The sequence below is a fragment of the Triticum aestivum genome, chromosome 6A (genome assembly GCF_018294505.1).
Source record: "Triticum aestivum cultivar Chinese Spring chromosome 6A, IWGSC CS RefSeq v2.1, whole genome shotgun sequence".
Lineage (NCBI taxonomy): Eukaryota > Viridiplantae > Streptophyta > Magnoliopsida > Poales > Poaceae > Triticum > Triticum aestivum.
The window spans coordinates 395271509-395284119 of record NC_057809.1 but is presented as its reverse complement, the minus strand read 5'-3'; the positions used below and the strand labels follow the sequence as shown (position 1 = coordinate 395284119).

The 12611-nt window shown below is 44.6% G+C and overlaps 1 protein-coding gene across 3 annotated transcripts; it reads left to right on the top strand.

The window, feature by feature from the left end:
* The first annotated feature begins 6172 nt into the window (after window positions 1–6172).
* LOC123127636 (vesicle transport protein GOT1) lies at window positions 6173–12232 on the top strand. 3 transcript variants are annotated; one of them, XM_044547394.1, is made up of 8 exons: window positions 6219–6433; window positions 7575–7665; window positions 8584–8676; window positions 10818–10909; window positions 11009–11089; window positions 11492–11589; window positions 11663–11738; window positions 11898–12232. In XM_044547394.1, the coding sequence occupies exons 3-8, from the start codon at window positions 8649–8651 to the stop codon at window positions 11925–11927; spliced, it is 405 nt and encodes a 134-aa protein (XP_044403329.1). In that variant the 5' UTR covers window positions 6219–6433; window positions 7575–7665; window positions 8584–8648; the 3' UTR covers window positions 11928–12232. The 3 variants fall into 3 exon arrangements, with proteins under 3 accessions (XP_044403328.1, XP_044403327.1, XP_044403329.1); XM_044547393.1 differs by lacking the exon at window positions 7575–7665 and having other exon boundaries at window positions 6173–6429; XM_044547392.1 differs by lacking the exon at window positions 7575–7665 and having other exon boundaries at window positions 6199–6433.
* Window positions 12233–12611: the final 379 nt, after the last annotated feature.

Here is a 12611-nt window from a genome sequence, read left to right as displayed (position 1 = left end):
CATCCTTTTCTTTCAATTATCTATCTTCTATTTCTTTCTTCCGGAGGCATTGTGAGGTTGCTCTCTTCAACCCATCTTCTTGTTTTTTCAGGATCGTGTTCTTTTCGTGTTTATCCATTTAACTGGAGTGTTGTGCCCTCTGCTCAAGTCCTTTTCATCCTACCAAGTCTTGCATCTCTTTTCAACCGGAGTGCTATACGAATTTGTTCTTCCTTGTTCCTCTTTTATAACGGAGTGTTTTCAATTTTGTTCATCTCCATTGTATTCTTTCTCCAAGTTGTTCAACCTCTCAAGGTTCTTTGGTTTCACTCATTGGTCAAAGAAGCAACTTAGTTTTACCTCTTCTCTTTCTCTTCCGTTTTCCCTCCGGTGCCATTCTAGATCTCGGGACGAGATCCTTTCGTAGTGGTGGAGTGTTGTAACACCCCGGATGTAACTACCTTATTTGTATTCCAACTCTTGCCGTTTCCGGCTCTAAGTTATTCTATTTCCTCGTTGTCGGGTTTTTTTCTTCGTGTGTTTTCGTCTTTGTGATGCATCTCATATCATGTCATCATGTGCATTGCATTTGCATATGTGTTCGTCTCATCCATTCGAGCATTTTCCCCGTTGTCCGTTTTGCATTCCGGCTCTCCTATGTCCTTCGGTGCCCCTTTCTACCTCCTTCCTTGTGTGTGTGTGTGTTAAACGTTTTCGGATTGGACCGAGACTTGTCATGCGGCCTTGGTTTACTACCGGTAGACCGCCTGCCATGTTTCATGCCATTTGGACTTCGTTTGATACTCCAACGGTTAACTGAGGGACCGAAAAGGCCTCGTGTGGGTTGCAGCCCAACACCCTCTCCAAAGTGGCCCAAAACCCACCTAAACCCCCTCCATCATCTCGGTCGTTCGATCACGATCGCGTGGCCGAAAACCACACCTCATTTGGACTCTCCTAGCTCCCTCTACCTATAAATATGTGCTCTCCTCCGAATTTTCCGCGCAGATCAAACCCTAGCCTCGCTCCTCTCGTGCCGCCGGACATGTCCATTCCGTCGCCGGACATGTCCACCGCCGCCGCCACCTCACCTCCACCAATCAGAGCACGCCATGTCACCTGCACCGCCGCCCCGAGCCACTCACGGCGCGCCACCTGGCCCGCAAGCTCCCCTTCCCCCGTGCCAGGCCCGCGGACCCGGATCTGGCCCTCCGGGCCCAAGCCACCCGAGCCGCGCCTCTACTCCTCGCCTCCCGTGCGCCTGAGTGCGCCGCCGCCCAGGCTCAACGTCGCCGGGTCCCGAGCTCCCTGTTACTCAACCGCCAAGACCTCTCGCCGGTGAGGCTCGCCGCCCAATCTTGCTTCCGCCGCGCCGCGGGCCTCCTCCACCGCGCCTCGGCGACCGAGCCTCCCTGCCGCCTCTTCTCGCCGCTGCATGCTTCGACAGCCGCGCCGGCGTGCGCCGCCTCGTCTTCGACCTCGACGGAGTTCGTCCCTCGCCGGCCGGATCCGGAGAAGAAGGTGGACCAGATCCACCACACGCTCCATCCAAACGCCTCCCTCCGTCCCGGATCTCGTCGTCCCGCACCGTCCCGTCCCGGGTTGACTTCTCAGAGGGTATATTTCCACTAAGTCCCCAGTATTTTTGGGCATTTTCATCGCATCATAACTTCATCACCGTGGCTCCGATTCGTGCGTGTAGCATATCAAAATGTTCGTATCGACGAGTACATCATTTCATCTCATTGCATCATTCTCATCTGAGCTCATCTTGATGCCCGGAATGCTGTTGGAAGTGGGCTATGTGGTGTTAGTTTCAGATCTGTTTCAGCAAATGCACTTTTGTCATTTTTGCCATGATTAATGTGTGCATGCTATGATCCTGAGCTCTACATGTGTTTTGAAGTATGCCATGTTATCTTTACAGGGGTGTATGCCATGTATTTTTGTGATCTTTGTGGTGACTAGCAAAAGCATGCAAAGTAGCTTACCTAATGTTGCTGATTTCAGGGACTTAGAAATATTCTAAGTCTTGGTCCTGCTGTAATTTTTATGCCATATGTTCATGTTGTTTCCTAGTGATCCGTGCCTCTTTTGAGCATGATCAGTAAGGATGTTTTGTAGATATTGTGGTGCTCTATCCATACATGTCTTTGTTTGCATTTATGGAGCACCCTAGCTTGAGTCAATCGAGCTCTACTTTTGCTATAAAATGTTCCTGGCAGATTGTTAACATGTTTTGCAATTTTGCCAAGCTTGTTGTAGTTGATCCGTGCATGTTATGATGTTGTTCTTGCCATGTCTAGCTTCTATGCCATGTCTATTTGCTGGGTGTATGCTTAGTTTGTCATGCAATGCCTCTTAGTGAGTGCATCGAGCTCGTAAACATGCCTACTCGTTATCTGTTTTGCATGCTCCAGTTTTTCAGTAAGTCTGAATCTATTAACGATAATTGCTATGTTCACATGCTTGCAATTGTATTTTCTGATTCCTTTTGGCTCATGGTCACTAAGGTACTTTTGTTGTATGCTTTGAGTAGCTTCATACCATGCCTTGTTTTGCCATGATATGTTCCTGTAGCATGTAGTTTTCGTGCTCTAAACATTGCTTCCTGATGTTAAATTCCTGACTTGTTGTTATTTTCACTAAGTCTGTAACCTGTTATCATTTGCACTTTTGCCATGCTTGTTTGAACCTGCTATTGAGTGAATTAGCAGTAGCTCTGTGTTCATCTTTTGTCAAGCATCATGAGTGGATCCCTGCCATGTATTTTGTTGTCATGTTGGAGCCAGTTGAGTACGCTTACGAGGATCAAGTCAACTCTGAGAACTTTGCAGGCAAGATGACCATACCCTCGAAATCACTTCTATCTTTGCTTGCTAGATGCTCGCTCTTTTGCTATGCCTATGCTACGATACCTACCACTTGCTTATCATGCCTCCCATATTGCCATGTCAAACCTCTAACCCACCTTGTCCTAGCAAACCGTTGTTTGGATATGTTACCGCTTTGCTCAGCCCCTCTTATAGCGTTGCTAGTTGCAGGTGAAGTTTGGAGACCGTTCCTTGTTGGAACATGTTTATTGGTGGGATATCATAATATTATCTTGTTTATATTAATGCACCTATATACTTGGTAAAGGGTGGAAGGCTCGACCTTATGCCTGGTGTTTTGTTCCACTCTTGCCGCCCTAGTTTCCGTCATATCGGTGTTATGTTACCCGATTTTGCATTCCTTACACGGTTGGGTTATAATGGGAACCCCTTGACAGTTCGCCTTGAATAAAACTCCTCCAGCAATGCCCAACATTGGTTTTACCATTTGCCACCTAGCCTCTTTTTCCCTTGGGTTTCCGAAGCCCAAGGGTCATCTTTATTAAACCCCCTAGGCCAGTGCTTCTCTGAGTGTTGGTCCAAAACAGAGCCACTTGCAGCGCCACCTCGGGGTAACTTGAGGGTTGGTTTTAGTTGTACGTAGTGTTCATCTGAGTGTGCCCTGAGAACGAGATATGTGCAGCTCCTATCGGGATTTGTCGGCACATTCGGGCGGTGTTGCTGGACTTGTTTTACCATTATCGAGATGTCTTGTAACCGGGATGCCGAGTCTGATCGGATTGTCTTGGGAGAAGGAATATCCTTTGTTGACCGTGAGAGCTTGTGATGGGCTAAGTTGGGACTCCCCTGCAGGGATTTGATCTTTTGAAAGTTGTGCCCGCGGTTATGGGCAGATGGGAATTTGTTAATGTCTGGTTGTAGATAACCTGAAACTTAACTTAATTAAAATGCATCAACCGCGTGTGTAACCATGATGGTCTCTTCTCGGCGGAGTCCGGAAAGTGAACACGGTGTTGGAGTAATGCTTGACGTAGGTTGTTCTAGGATCACTTCTTGATCATAGTTGTTTCGACCGTGCTATTGCCTTCTCTTCTCGCTCTCATTTGCGATGTTAGCCACCATATATGCTAGTCGCTTGCTGCAGCTCCACATCATACCTTTACCTTACCTATAAGCTTAAATAGTCTTGATCGCGAGGGTGTGAGATTGCCGAGTCCCCGTGACTCACAGATTACTTCCAAAACCAGATGCAGGGACCGATGATACCGCTCCAGGTGATGCGTTTAAGCTCAAGTGGGAGTTCGATGAAGACTCTCATCGTTACTACGTGTCTTTCCCAGATGATCAGTAGTGGTGCCCAGTTGGGGCGATCGGGGGCTATGTTGCATTTGGGGTTTATCTTCATTTTGGTTCCGTAGTCGGACCTTGAGTGTAATTGGATGAATGTAATGATATTTATGCATTGTGTGACGTGGCGAGTGTAAGCCAACTATGTATCTTTTCCCTTATTGTATTACATGGGTTGTTTGCGAAGATTACCTCACTTGCGACATTTCTTTCAATGCGGTTATGCCTCTAAGTCATGCTTCGACATGTGGGAGATATAGCCGCATCGAGGGCGTTACAACTAACCTACACCATGAGTTGTTTTCACCTATCGAAGAAGATGTACCGAAACCTGACTTCAATCTCGTCCAAATTCTGGTGGGGTGCAACGAATGGTGAGAGAAGGGTCCATTGGGTCGCTTGGCAGAAGATGTGTGCGAGTAAGAGGGATGGGGCATGGGGTTTCGTGAACCCGAGGCTTTCAACCAAGTGTTGTTGGCGAAACAAGCATGGCGTATCCTTCAAGTCCCAACTTCTCTATGCGCTAGAGTGCTTAAAGCGAGGTATTTTAAAGATGACTCAATCTTGTCCGCTTCCTGTCCTGCTTCGGGCTCTTTCACCTTCAGGAGCATTTTGCATGGTCGGGATTTACTGAGGGAAGGCCTGATATGGAGAGTTGGCTCGGGTGTCAATATTAACATCCATCACGACTCGTGGATACCAAGGAGCGGGAGCACTAAACCTCTGGGGCAAGTTTACATGCATGGCATAACCAAGGTGGCACACTTACTCAACCCCGATGGTATGTCTTGGAACGAGCAGCTGGTGGATCAAATGTTCACTATGGAGGATGAGGGGGACGTGAAGCAAATCGCTATTGGGGGACCGGAGGCTGATGATTTTCTGGCATGGAACTTTACGCGTAATGGGGTATTCACAGTTAGGTCGGCATACCATCTGCGAATGTCTCTGAACAGGGCGAGGACCGGACAGCCGGCGTCCTCAAGCTCGGTGGCTATGCATAAAGGATATTTGGCGTTGTGGGATACGAGTGTGCCGGGCAAGGTTAAAATTCACATGTGGCGCATGATCCGCAATGGGCTCGCTGTGGGTTCAGAACTCCATTGTCGTTGGATCAAGCCGGGCATTTTTTGTGTTGTGTGCGCCCGAGAAGAGACCATCATACATAGATTTTGGGGCTGCCAACATTCAGTCATGTTTTGGGAGATGTTGAGAGCACAGGTCAGGCTGGTTTTGGAGGAACCACCGAAATATACGGAGACTCGGCGAGCCATAGCATCTTGGCTACTTGACTGGTTTGCTCGGGCGAGTGGTGACGAGAGGGAGGTGATGCTTCAGGCGGCCTATAGCCTATGGTGGCGCGCAACGAGACAAGGAACGGGCGAAGGATCACACCGCCACATGAAATAACAACTACTGTGCAGGTCACAGAGTGGAGACCATCTCACGAGATGAGGGCGTCACAATCGGAGCCAAAGACTGTTCAGCGCTGGGTACCACCGGCTGCTGGATGGGTAAAGATCAATTCCGACGGCGCGGTCTCCAGGTATGGGGAGAAAGGAGGAGGAGGGGCGGTCATTCGCGATCACCAAGCGGCGTTCCGAGCAGGGCTGTGCCACTTCTTTCCAAACATTGCCGATCCTGAGATGGTTGAGGTGTTGGCCTGCAGACAGGCTGTTCGAATGGCGAATGATCTAAACTTCAGGCGGGTGCATGTCGAGCTTGATTGTCTGGCTCTGGTCAGGATGCTCAACGACCCGCAGAAGAATCTGTCTGCTGTCGGGCCTTGGGTGGAGGAGATAAAGGAGATGTTGCGGTCTATGGAGGAGTCCAAGGTGTCATGGATTCATCGTTCCGGGAATGTAGCCGCTCATAAGCTAGCAAAATTAGGGGTAGGGGAGAAGAGATTTGGGTGGGCTCACCACCAGACTTTATCTTAGATGTAATTTCAGACGAGATTCCTAACTTTGGTTAAATAAAGCGGCATGATTTCCCCTAGAAAAAAACTAAAACTATTTTTACCGGAGCTGTTGGAGTTGCTCCCTTGAGCTAAAGCTTTTCCCTTTTTCTTTTCAAAACGCTTTACCTCTCAGTTCTCTTCGTCCCTGGACATTCTTCCGGTCACCATCGGAGCCGGCGACCGGTGGCAACCGCGCGGGGACGCCGTTCCCTCTCATAACTGTCGCACGCCGGGACGCCGCGCGATCTCCTACCCCCACCCCCATCCCAGTCTACCACAGCGACACCGTGTGAGATCCGTGCTTCATCGGTAGGTAATAAACCCTAATCCCAGTCCTCTAGTTGCTTCCTCCCCGCAGCCGATCCATTCCCTCCATGCGCGCCGAGATTTCCGCCACCGCGGGCGGTGTGCTTCTTCTTGCCCGTGCTACGAGTGGTCGTGTTGGGGACAATCCCTCGCACCACGTGTCTCGGTCTCGTTACGCGCCGGCAACGCCGTTTCCACCCCATCGAAGTTTCTAACCATCCGAGCTGCCACTTCCCTTCGCGGTTTTGGCGCCGTATAAGCGAGCTCCTCGGTACTCACCCAGGCAAGCCCACAGCCGCGCGCTGTGTTGTGCGGCAGTGGGTTGGAAATGGGGAACCATGGACAGAGGCGCGGCACCTAATATCTGCCACTTTTGTGGTGACTTAATCATCTGGCTCAGCGTCTACTGACCTGGCATATAGGTGTAACTTTTCCAAGTAAAATGCCTGTAGCTCTTCTGATTTGATTGTATATATGTTCTAGAGAAATAGATCTGTGGTAATATGCCAGACCAGTGCCTAGCTATTTGCTGTGGCAGAATCACTCTCCGGTAGCTCGCTCTCCTGCAAGAAGCTAGTGACTGCATCGGAAGCCTGGACATGGAGATTAGTTGACACTTAGTTGATCTTATATCTGTGAAGATTGGTCGTTAAACTCTGCTCCTCTTGGAGTTTGTTACTGCAAGTTATTTGTCTTGTGTGATTCCCATAGTTTTCTGTAGCAGATGGTATTTTTTTATATAGCAATTGTTTCTGCAGAAATGCCTTTTAGTGCTCAGGCTCCATGGAACCCGATTTTTTTTTTGAAAAATTCAAAAAACGTATTTTGAAGTTTCAACAAATTCTGAAAAATATCCACATTGTTATATGGATGTATACTGCATTTATGTAAATTTTCATGATGAAATACGTTAAGAAGCGACAAGTGAGCTACACAAAAATGACAGAGTTGTGATTTTGAAAACAGTGAACAGTGTGTGTGTGTTCACTATAAAAAAATCAATGAGTTTCCCTTTATTGTGTAGCTCGCGTGTTAATGTATTTTCTCATTAAATTTTGCACACATATAGTATACATCCATATGAACGTGTAGTTTTTTTTTTCAGAATTTTTGAAACTTTGAAATACAATTTTTGATTTTTTTTTCAGAAAAGAAGGGCACCATGGAGCTCGAGCACACAAACGCCGCACTCTTGTTTCTTCACAAGTTTGGGAATATTATAAATTTGGGTCTGAAGGGGTAGGGATCCTTAGGCTATGGAACTTGCGTTATTTCCATATTTGTTTAAATTTAATGCATCAGGTACTCTAGGCATCAGCGCCGCTGTGCTACTGTTCTAAACACCTCAATTTCCTGCAAACCAGCACTGCATTTCTTCCAAATGTAGAAATAAATGTTGGTACTAAGTGATCTATGTGCAGGTGTGGATTGCTCATTGTATATCCTCACTTTCTGATATGGACCTATTTTGTTGTTCCCCTCCATCACAAGTTGTGATAGATTGTTGGTACCTGTTAGGAGCATTAACTCAGAAATAATATAGTTATTGTATAATATCTTTTCTGTTTGTATTTGACTTTTTTTTGTGAAATAGTACCACCATAGATCTGCTTAAGTGCCAGTTAAGAAAAATATCACCAAAATTTTCTGCCTTAATACTTTTGGAAAATGTGCAGTTAAGTTTGTTGTCATGGTGACTTAACTGTTGGCAAGGTTGGATGAATTTGATAAACACATTTAGGGATTGGAGAGGTTTGAAGGGGATTGGGGAGGAATATGACTTACAGGGGATTTAATCCCTCACAATCTCATTTAATCCCCCTCAAACCCAATGCAACCGAACAAGGCCTTAGCTTCTTTGTCTTTTTGTGGTCCAACATCTCCTCAGGAAGGCACACACAGCCCTTGTGAAACCGCCCTTATTCCGAGTGGAATATCCCTAGCTCAAAAGGAAGAGTAAAAAGAGTTTGAAGAAACGTTTTTTATAGTGAGCATTTGTAGTTGGGTTTTTCGAGATGGGTATTTTGGTGCTCTGCTAATGTGGTGACTTTGGAGTTAAACCATACCAAATTTCCTTTCTTTGATTAATGGTTATATTTCTTTGGAAGGTTTGAAATCTGGACCCTTCTTGATGTATGCGTATTTGAAATTTTGTAGGCTCAGTTGGTGCCTTGGTGGACTAGTGAACTGAAACTGTATTAATATCTTCAGGCTCTGGTGCAATGGCCTACGAGATCAGTGAGATCAAAAGTAAAGTTCTGCTCTCATTTAGGACTAATACTCACTGCAAGTGACCAAAGCACTTACTTGATTTATGGCATAATTGGTTTGGTGCCAAAAATTGGCATGCCATGTTTGGCATTGTGCCAAATATTGGCCACTAATTGGTTGGTTACCGAGTTGCCTTGCGTATCTCACATAAAGTTGCCAATAAGTCTTGGTATTGCCAACATTTGGCTAGCCAAATATTGGCAGCAAACCAATCATGCTCTTAGTTTGACATTCAATAAACCGGGTACATCTACCGTGTTCCCTTCCTTTTAGGTGTAATTCTCAAAATAGGAAATATCATTGAAATGGAAATTGTAAAAGTACTGTTGCCAATGTGTGTAATAGTATGTCTTTACAACTCTGGAAGACCTAATGGATACCAATGTTAAATGACCATTCATACGTACTGCTCTTACGAAATTCGAAGGGCATATTTCCAAATTTTGAATGTTCTAGAAAAATTCGTAGCTATACATTTTTGGGTCCACAGTCACCAATTTATGTGTGTATTGATGTTTAAAGGAAGCTGCATACATGTACAGTTAATGTTTTAGACCAACCACCCTGTTTTTTTAGTGTACACATGAACGCATTTGTAGCTTCACTCTTCATGCTATAATGTGCATCTAGGATTTTTCAGGATTATCTTAAAACTTGGAGGTGTTCTTTTGACCTCATCTTGACATTTCCACCTTGAGTTTAGTAGTGCATTTTGGAATAAAATTGTTGCTAGCAATTGCAAGAGGACACTTACCACCTCGTTGCGAGGTAGTTTGGCAATTACCCTCTTTGCAATGGCATCTTGACTGTTGGATGTCTTCAATAGTATTTTGACAATTTTCTGTCCTATTTACGGCAAAACTGAGTGTTATATGACCACTTCATTATTGTTAGAAAACTATCCAGATAATTCCTGATCTTTGGGGTAAGTCCATTAAACCCCCAGAACTGAGAACTACATATTAACCCCTGCATTATCCTTAACGCCAAATCACTTAACTGCTATGTTTTTAAGGCGACGCCTTACCGCCTTAGGGAGGGGGGGCGCTTTGGCGCCTAGGCGACGCCTAGGCGGGCGCTTTGGACGCCTAGGCGCCCAAAGCGGTCGATTTTCCAAAGCGGAGGGGGAGCGCTTTGACGCCTAGGCGTCGCCTAGGCGTCGCCTTAGGGACGCCTTTAAAACATAGCTTAACTGTGTATGTCATTTTTTTATTGGTGGTTTTGCTTTGGTGGGCAAATGTGGCGAACTTTTAGTGCCAGTTTCAGAGGTGGTTACATGACTTGGGAGGAAGAGGGGGTGTATGGACTGCAAGGGTTTAATAAAATAAAAATATTGTCAGTTCTTTTTTCTAGCACACCCTTTGGCTCAGATACGTCTCAATGTTTCTCACGTTGAATTTATTAAAAATTTGAACCAAACTGAAATGTACATGTTAGAATAAACTATGGAGAAATGACGCATATTTTCTTCTCCTGGGCACATGTGCTCTTGTTATTTCGAAATGTTTGGCCGGTGTGTTTTGAAGTTTCAAAAAGTTTGTAACAAATTCTGACATGTACATGTTAGAATAAACTATGTATCTGAAAAGTTTCATAAAAAAATGAGATCAATTGTTGTTCTGCACCAACACGGTATTTGGCATTGTTGGTGGATTGTAATCCCTTTTGCCTAACCAGGTTTTGCCTATTTAACATTTTGTTAGTCAACCTATTACTGCTTTTATGGCTGTTTTATTGCAACAAGCTGTAAAACAATTTGAGTGCAATATAGTTCACCAACCGCAAACTGTGCCTAAAAGGATGGACCAATAATGCTAGCAAATGCACATAATACTCGGTTATCTATATGTCTTAGTTGTCTTATAAATATTTGGAGCACGAGAATTGTTCTAATTAGCTAGCTTTATGTGAGCCCGAGCTCAGATTGAAGTTACACCTTGCATAAGGGCTTTAAGAACAGCAAATATAATTGCATTGAAAAAAAGGAGCCATTATATAGTATATGCGATGATTATCAAGTTCATGTTACATAAGCGTGGCACCTGTTCCTATTTTCTGATATCATGTATTTTCCTCTTTTCACATGTAAGTTGAGTATTAATGATCATATTTCAATGTAGAAATTGGCATAGGTCTGGTGGGCTTTGGCATCCTGTTCTCGTTCCTAGGTGTTATCCTTTTCTTCGACAGGGGTTTGTTGGCTCTGGGTAATGTATGATACAACAATACACCAAACCTTCTTCAGTTTCGTTGCTCCTTATCAAATGAGATCATAGTGTCACCTTATTCTTTTCTATCCTGTTTCTTCAAGATTTTCTTCTTGACTGGAGTAGGCCTCCTTCTCGGTTGGCAATCTATGTGGCAGCTATTTACAAAGAAGGCAAACATTAAGGTACTCAACATTTGGATAGATACATGGCGCTATCCTTCTGCTTCTTCATACTTAAAATTGTAATCGGGTAAAGTGTGATGCTACATTATATTATTATTTATCCGTTGCTTACTGAAGTTAGATTTCTTTTCTTGCATGTGTACATAACAGATCACATTCTTTCAGACAACTATATTCATCGAGCAAAATTTGAATGTTCTCGGCGACAGTACAATATCATCTTGCTCTTTATTAGTCTTGTCCTTTCAATGCAATATCATGTTGCTCTTTATTAGTCTCGTTCATTCAATGCAATATCGTGGTGCTCTTTATTTGTCTTGTTCATTTATCAGTGGAATGCTGACCACATTGGTGTCTCTCCCAGTTCCATGTGTTAAATAGGGCATGCTATTTTTTCTGCAGGGATCTGTACCTTTCTTCCTTGGTCTCTTTCTTCTATTTGTCAGATGGCCTGTTGCTGGTATAATCCTGGAACTGTATGGATCTTTTGTCCTCTTCAGGTCATCACCTACATCAAACCATTTCTCTAATATTCATTTCTTGGTTGATACTGACTTTGCTTTTGTTTGGCAGTGGTTACGGGGCTCCTATCCAAGCCTTCCTATATCAGATTCCAATCATTGGATGGATTCTGCAATGCCCCTTTCAGGTAAATTTTCTCTTGCATATAGTAGACAGTATAATCTTAGCTGCTCCTCCTGACACAGTTGCCGATATCCTCTGCCCATACTTCTTTGGAGCACTTCCATTGTATTCGCTCTAGATTGTAGATATGACCAATGCTTCAATTTTCATCTTATTTCTGCAGCTATTTGGTCTGAGGCGTAAGCGTGCTTGACAATTATGGTGGCAGAAATTCATGATAATTCATGGGGAAATAGTATATTGCCCAATGTTAAATTGTCAGTAGAAAATTCTTGTAGCCTTCATCTTTTGTAACTATGCTCTTTAACACTGCATCTGCATGACATGGGCTTTCTAACCTTGGTTGTGATGACTTCTATTTAATCAACACTCAGTAGATGATAGTTTAATATTTTAAGTTCATACGTCAACAAAGTAATGCCATCAAATATGTGGCTGGATTATGGGTTTTGTTTGGACTTGAGAGACACCGACCTTCGTCCCTCGTTATGCCGTCAACCTGACAAACTGCACAGCATACTATTGGGTCTTGTGTATGTGTTTATGGATCCAGCTCCCCCTTATTTTTCTTATTGGTAAGTTGTTTATGCTGTCATCGTTCTTTGTTTTGAAGTTTCAATCATGATTTTGGTGGAATTTGCCTGTCATGCCGAGGTCCTCTTGTGCTGGTATGATCGTAAGGTTCTGATGTGATGGGCGCAATTGGCGCTAGGCAATGGGGGCTATCATGGAACACTAAACCTACGACGAACTAGAAACTTCGTACTAGTATTGTCCTCAGTTATTTTTCTCTGAAATATAAGTGTCATCCGTTAGGTGCATGGCACTTCGCCCCTGACCTTTTTTATGGCAATTTCGGTCATGCAGGAACTAAACT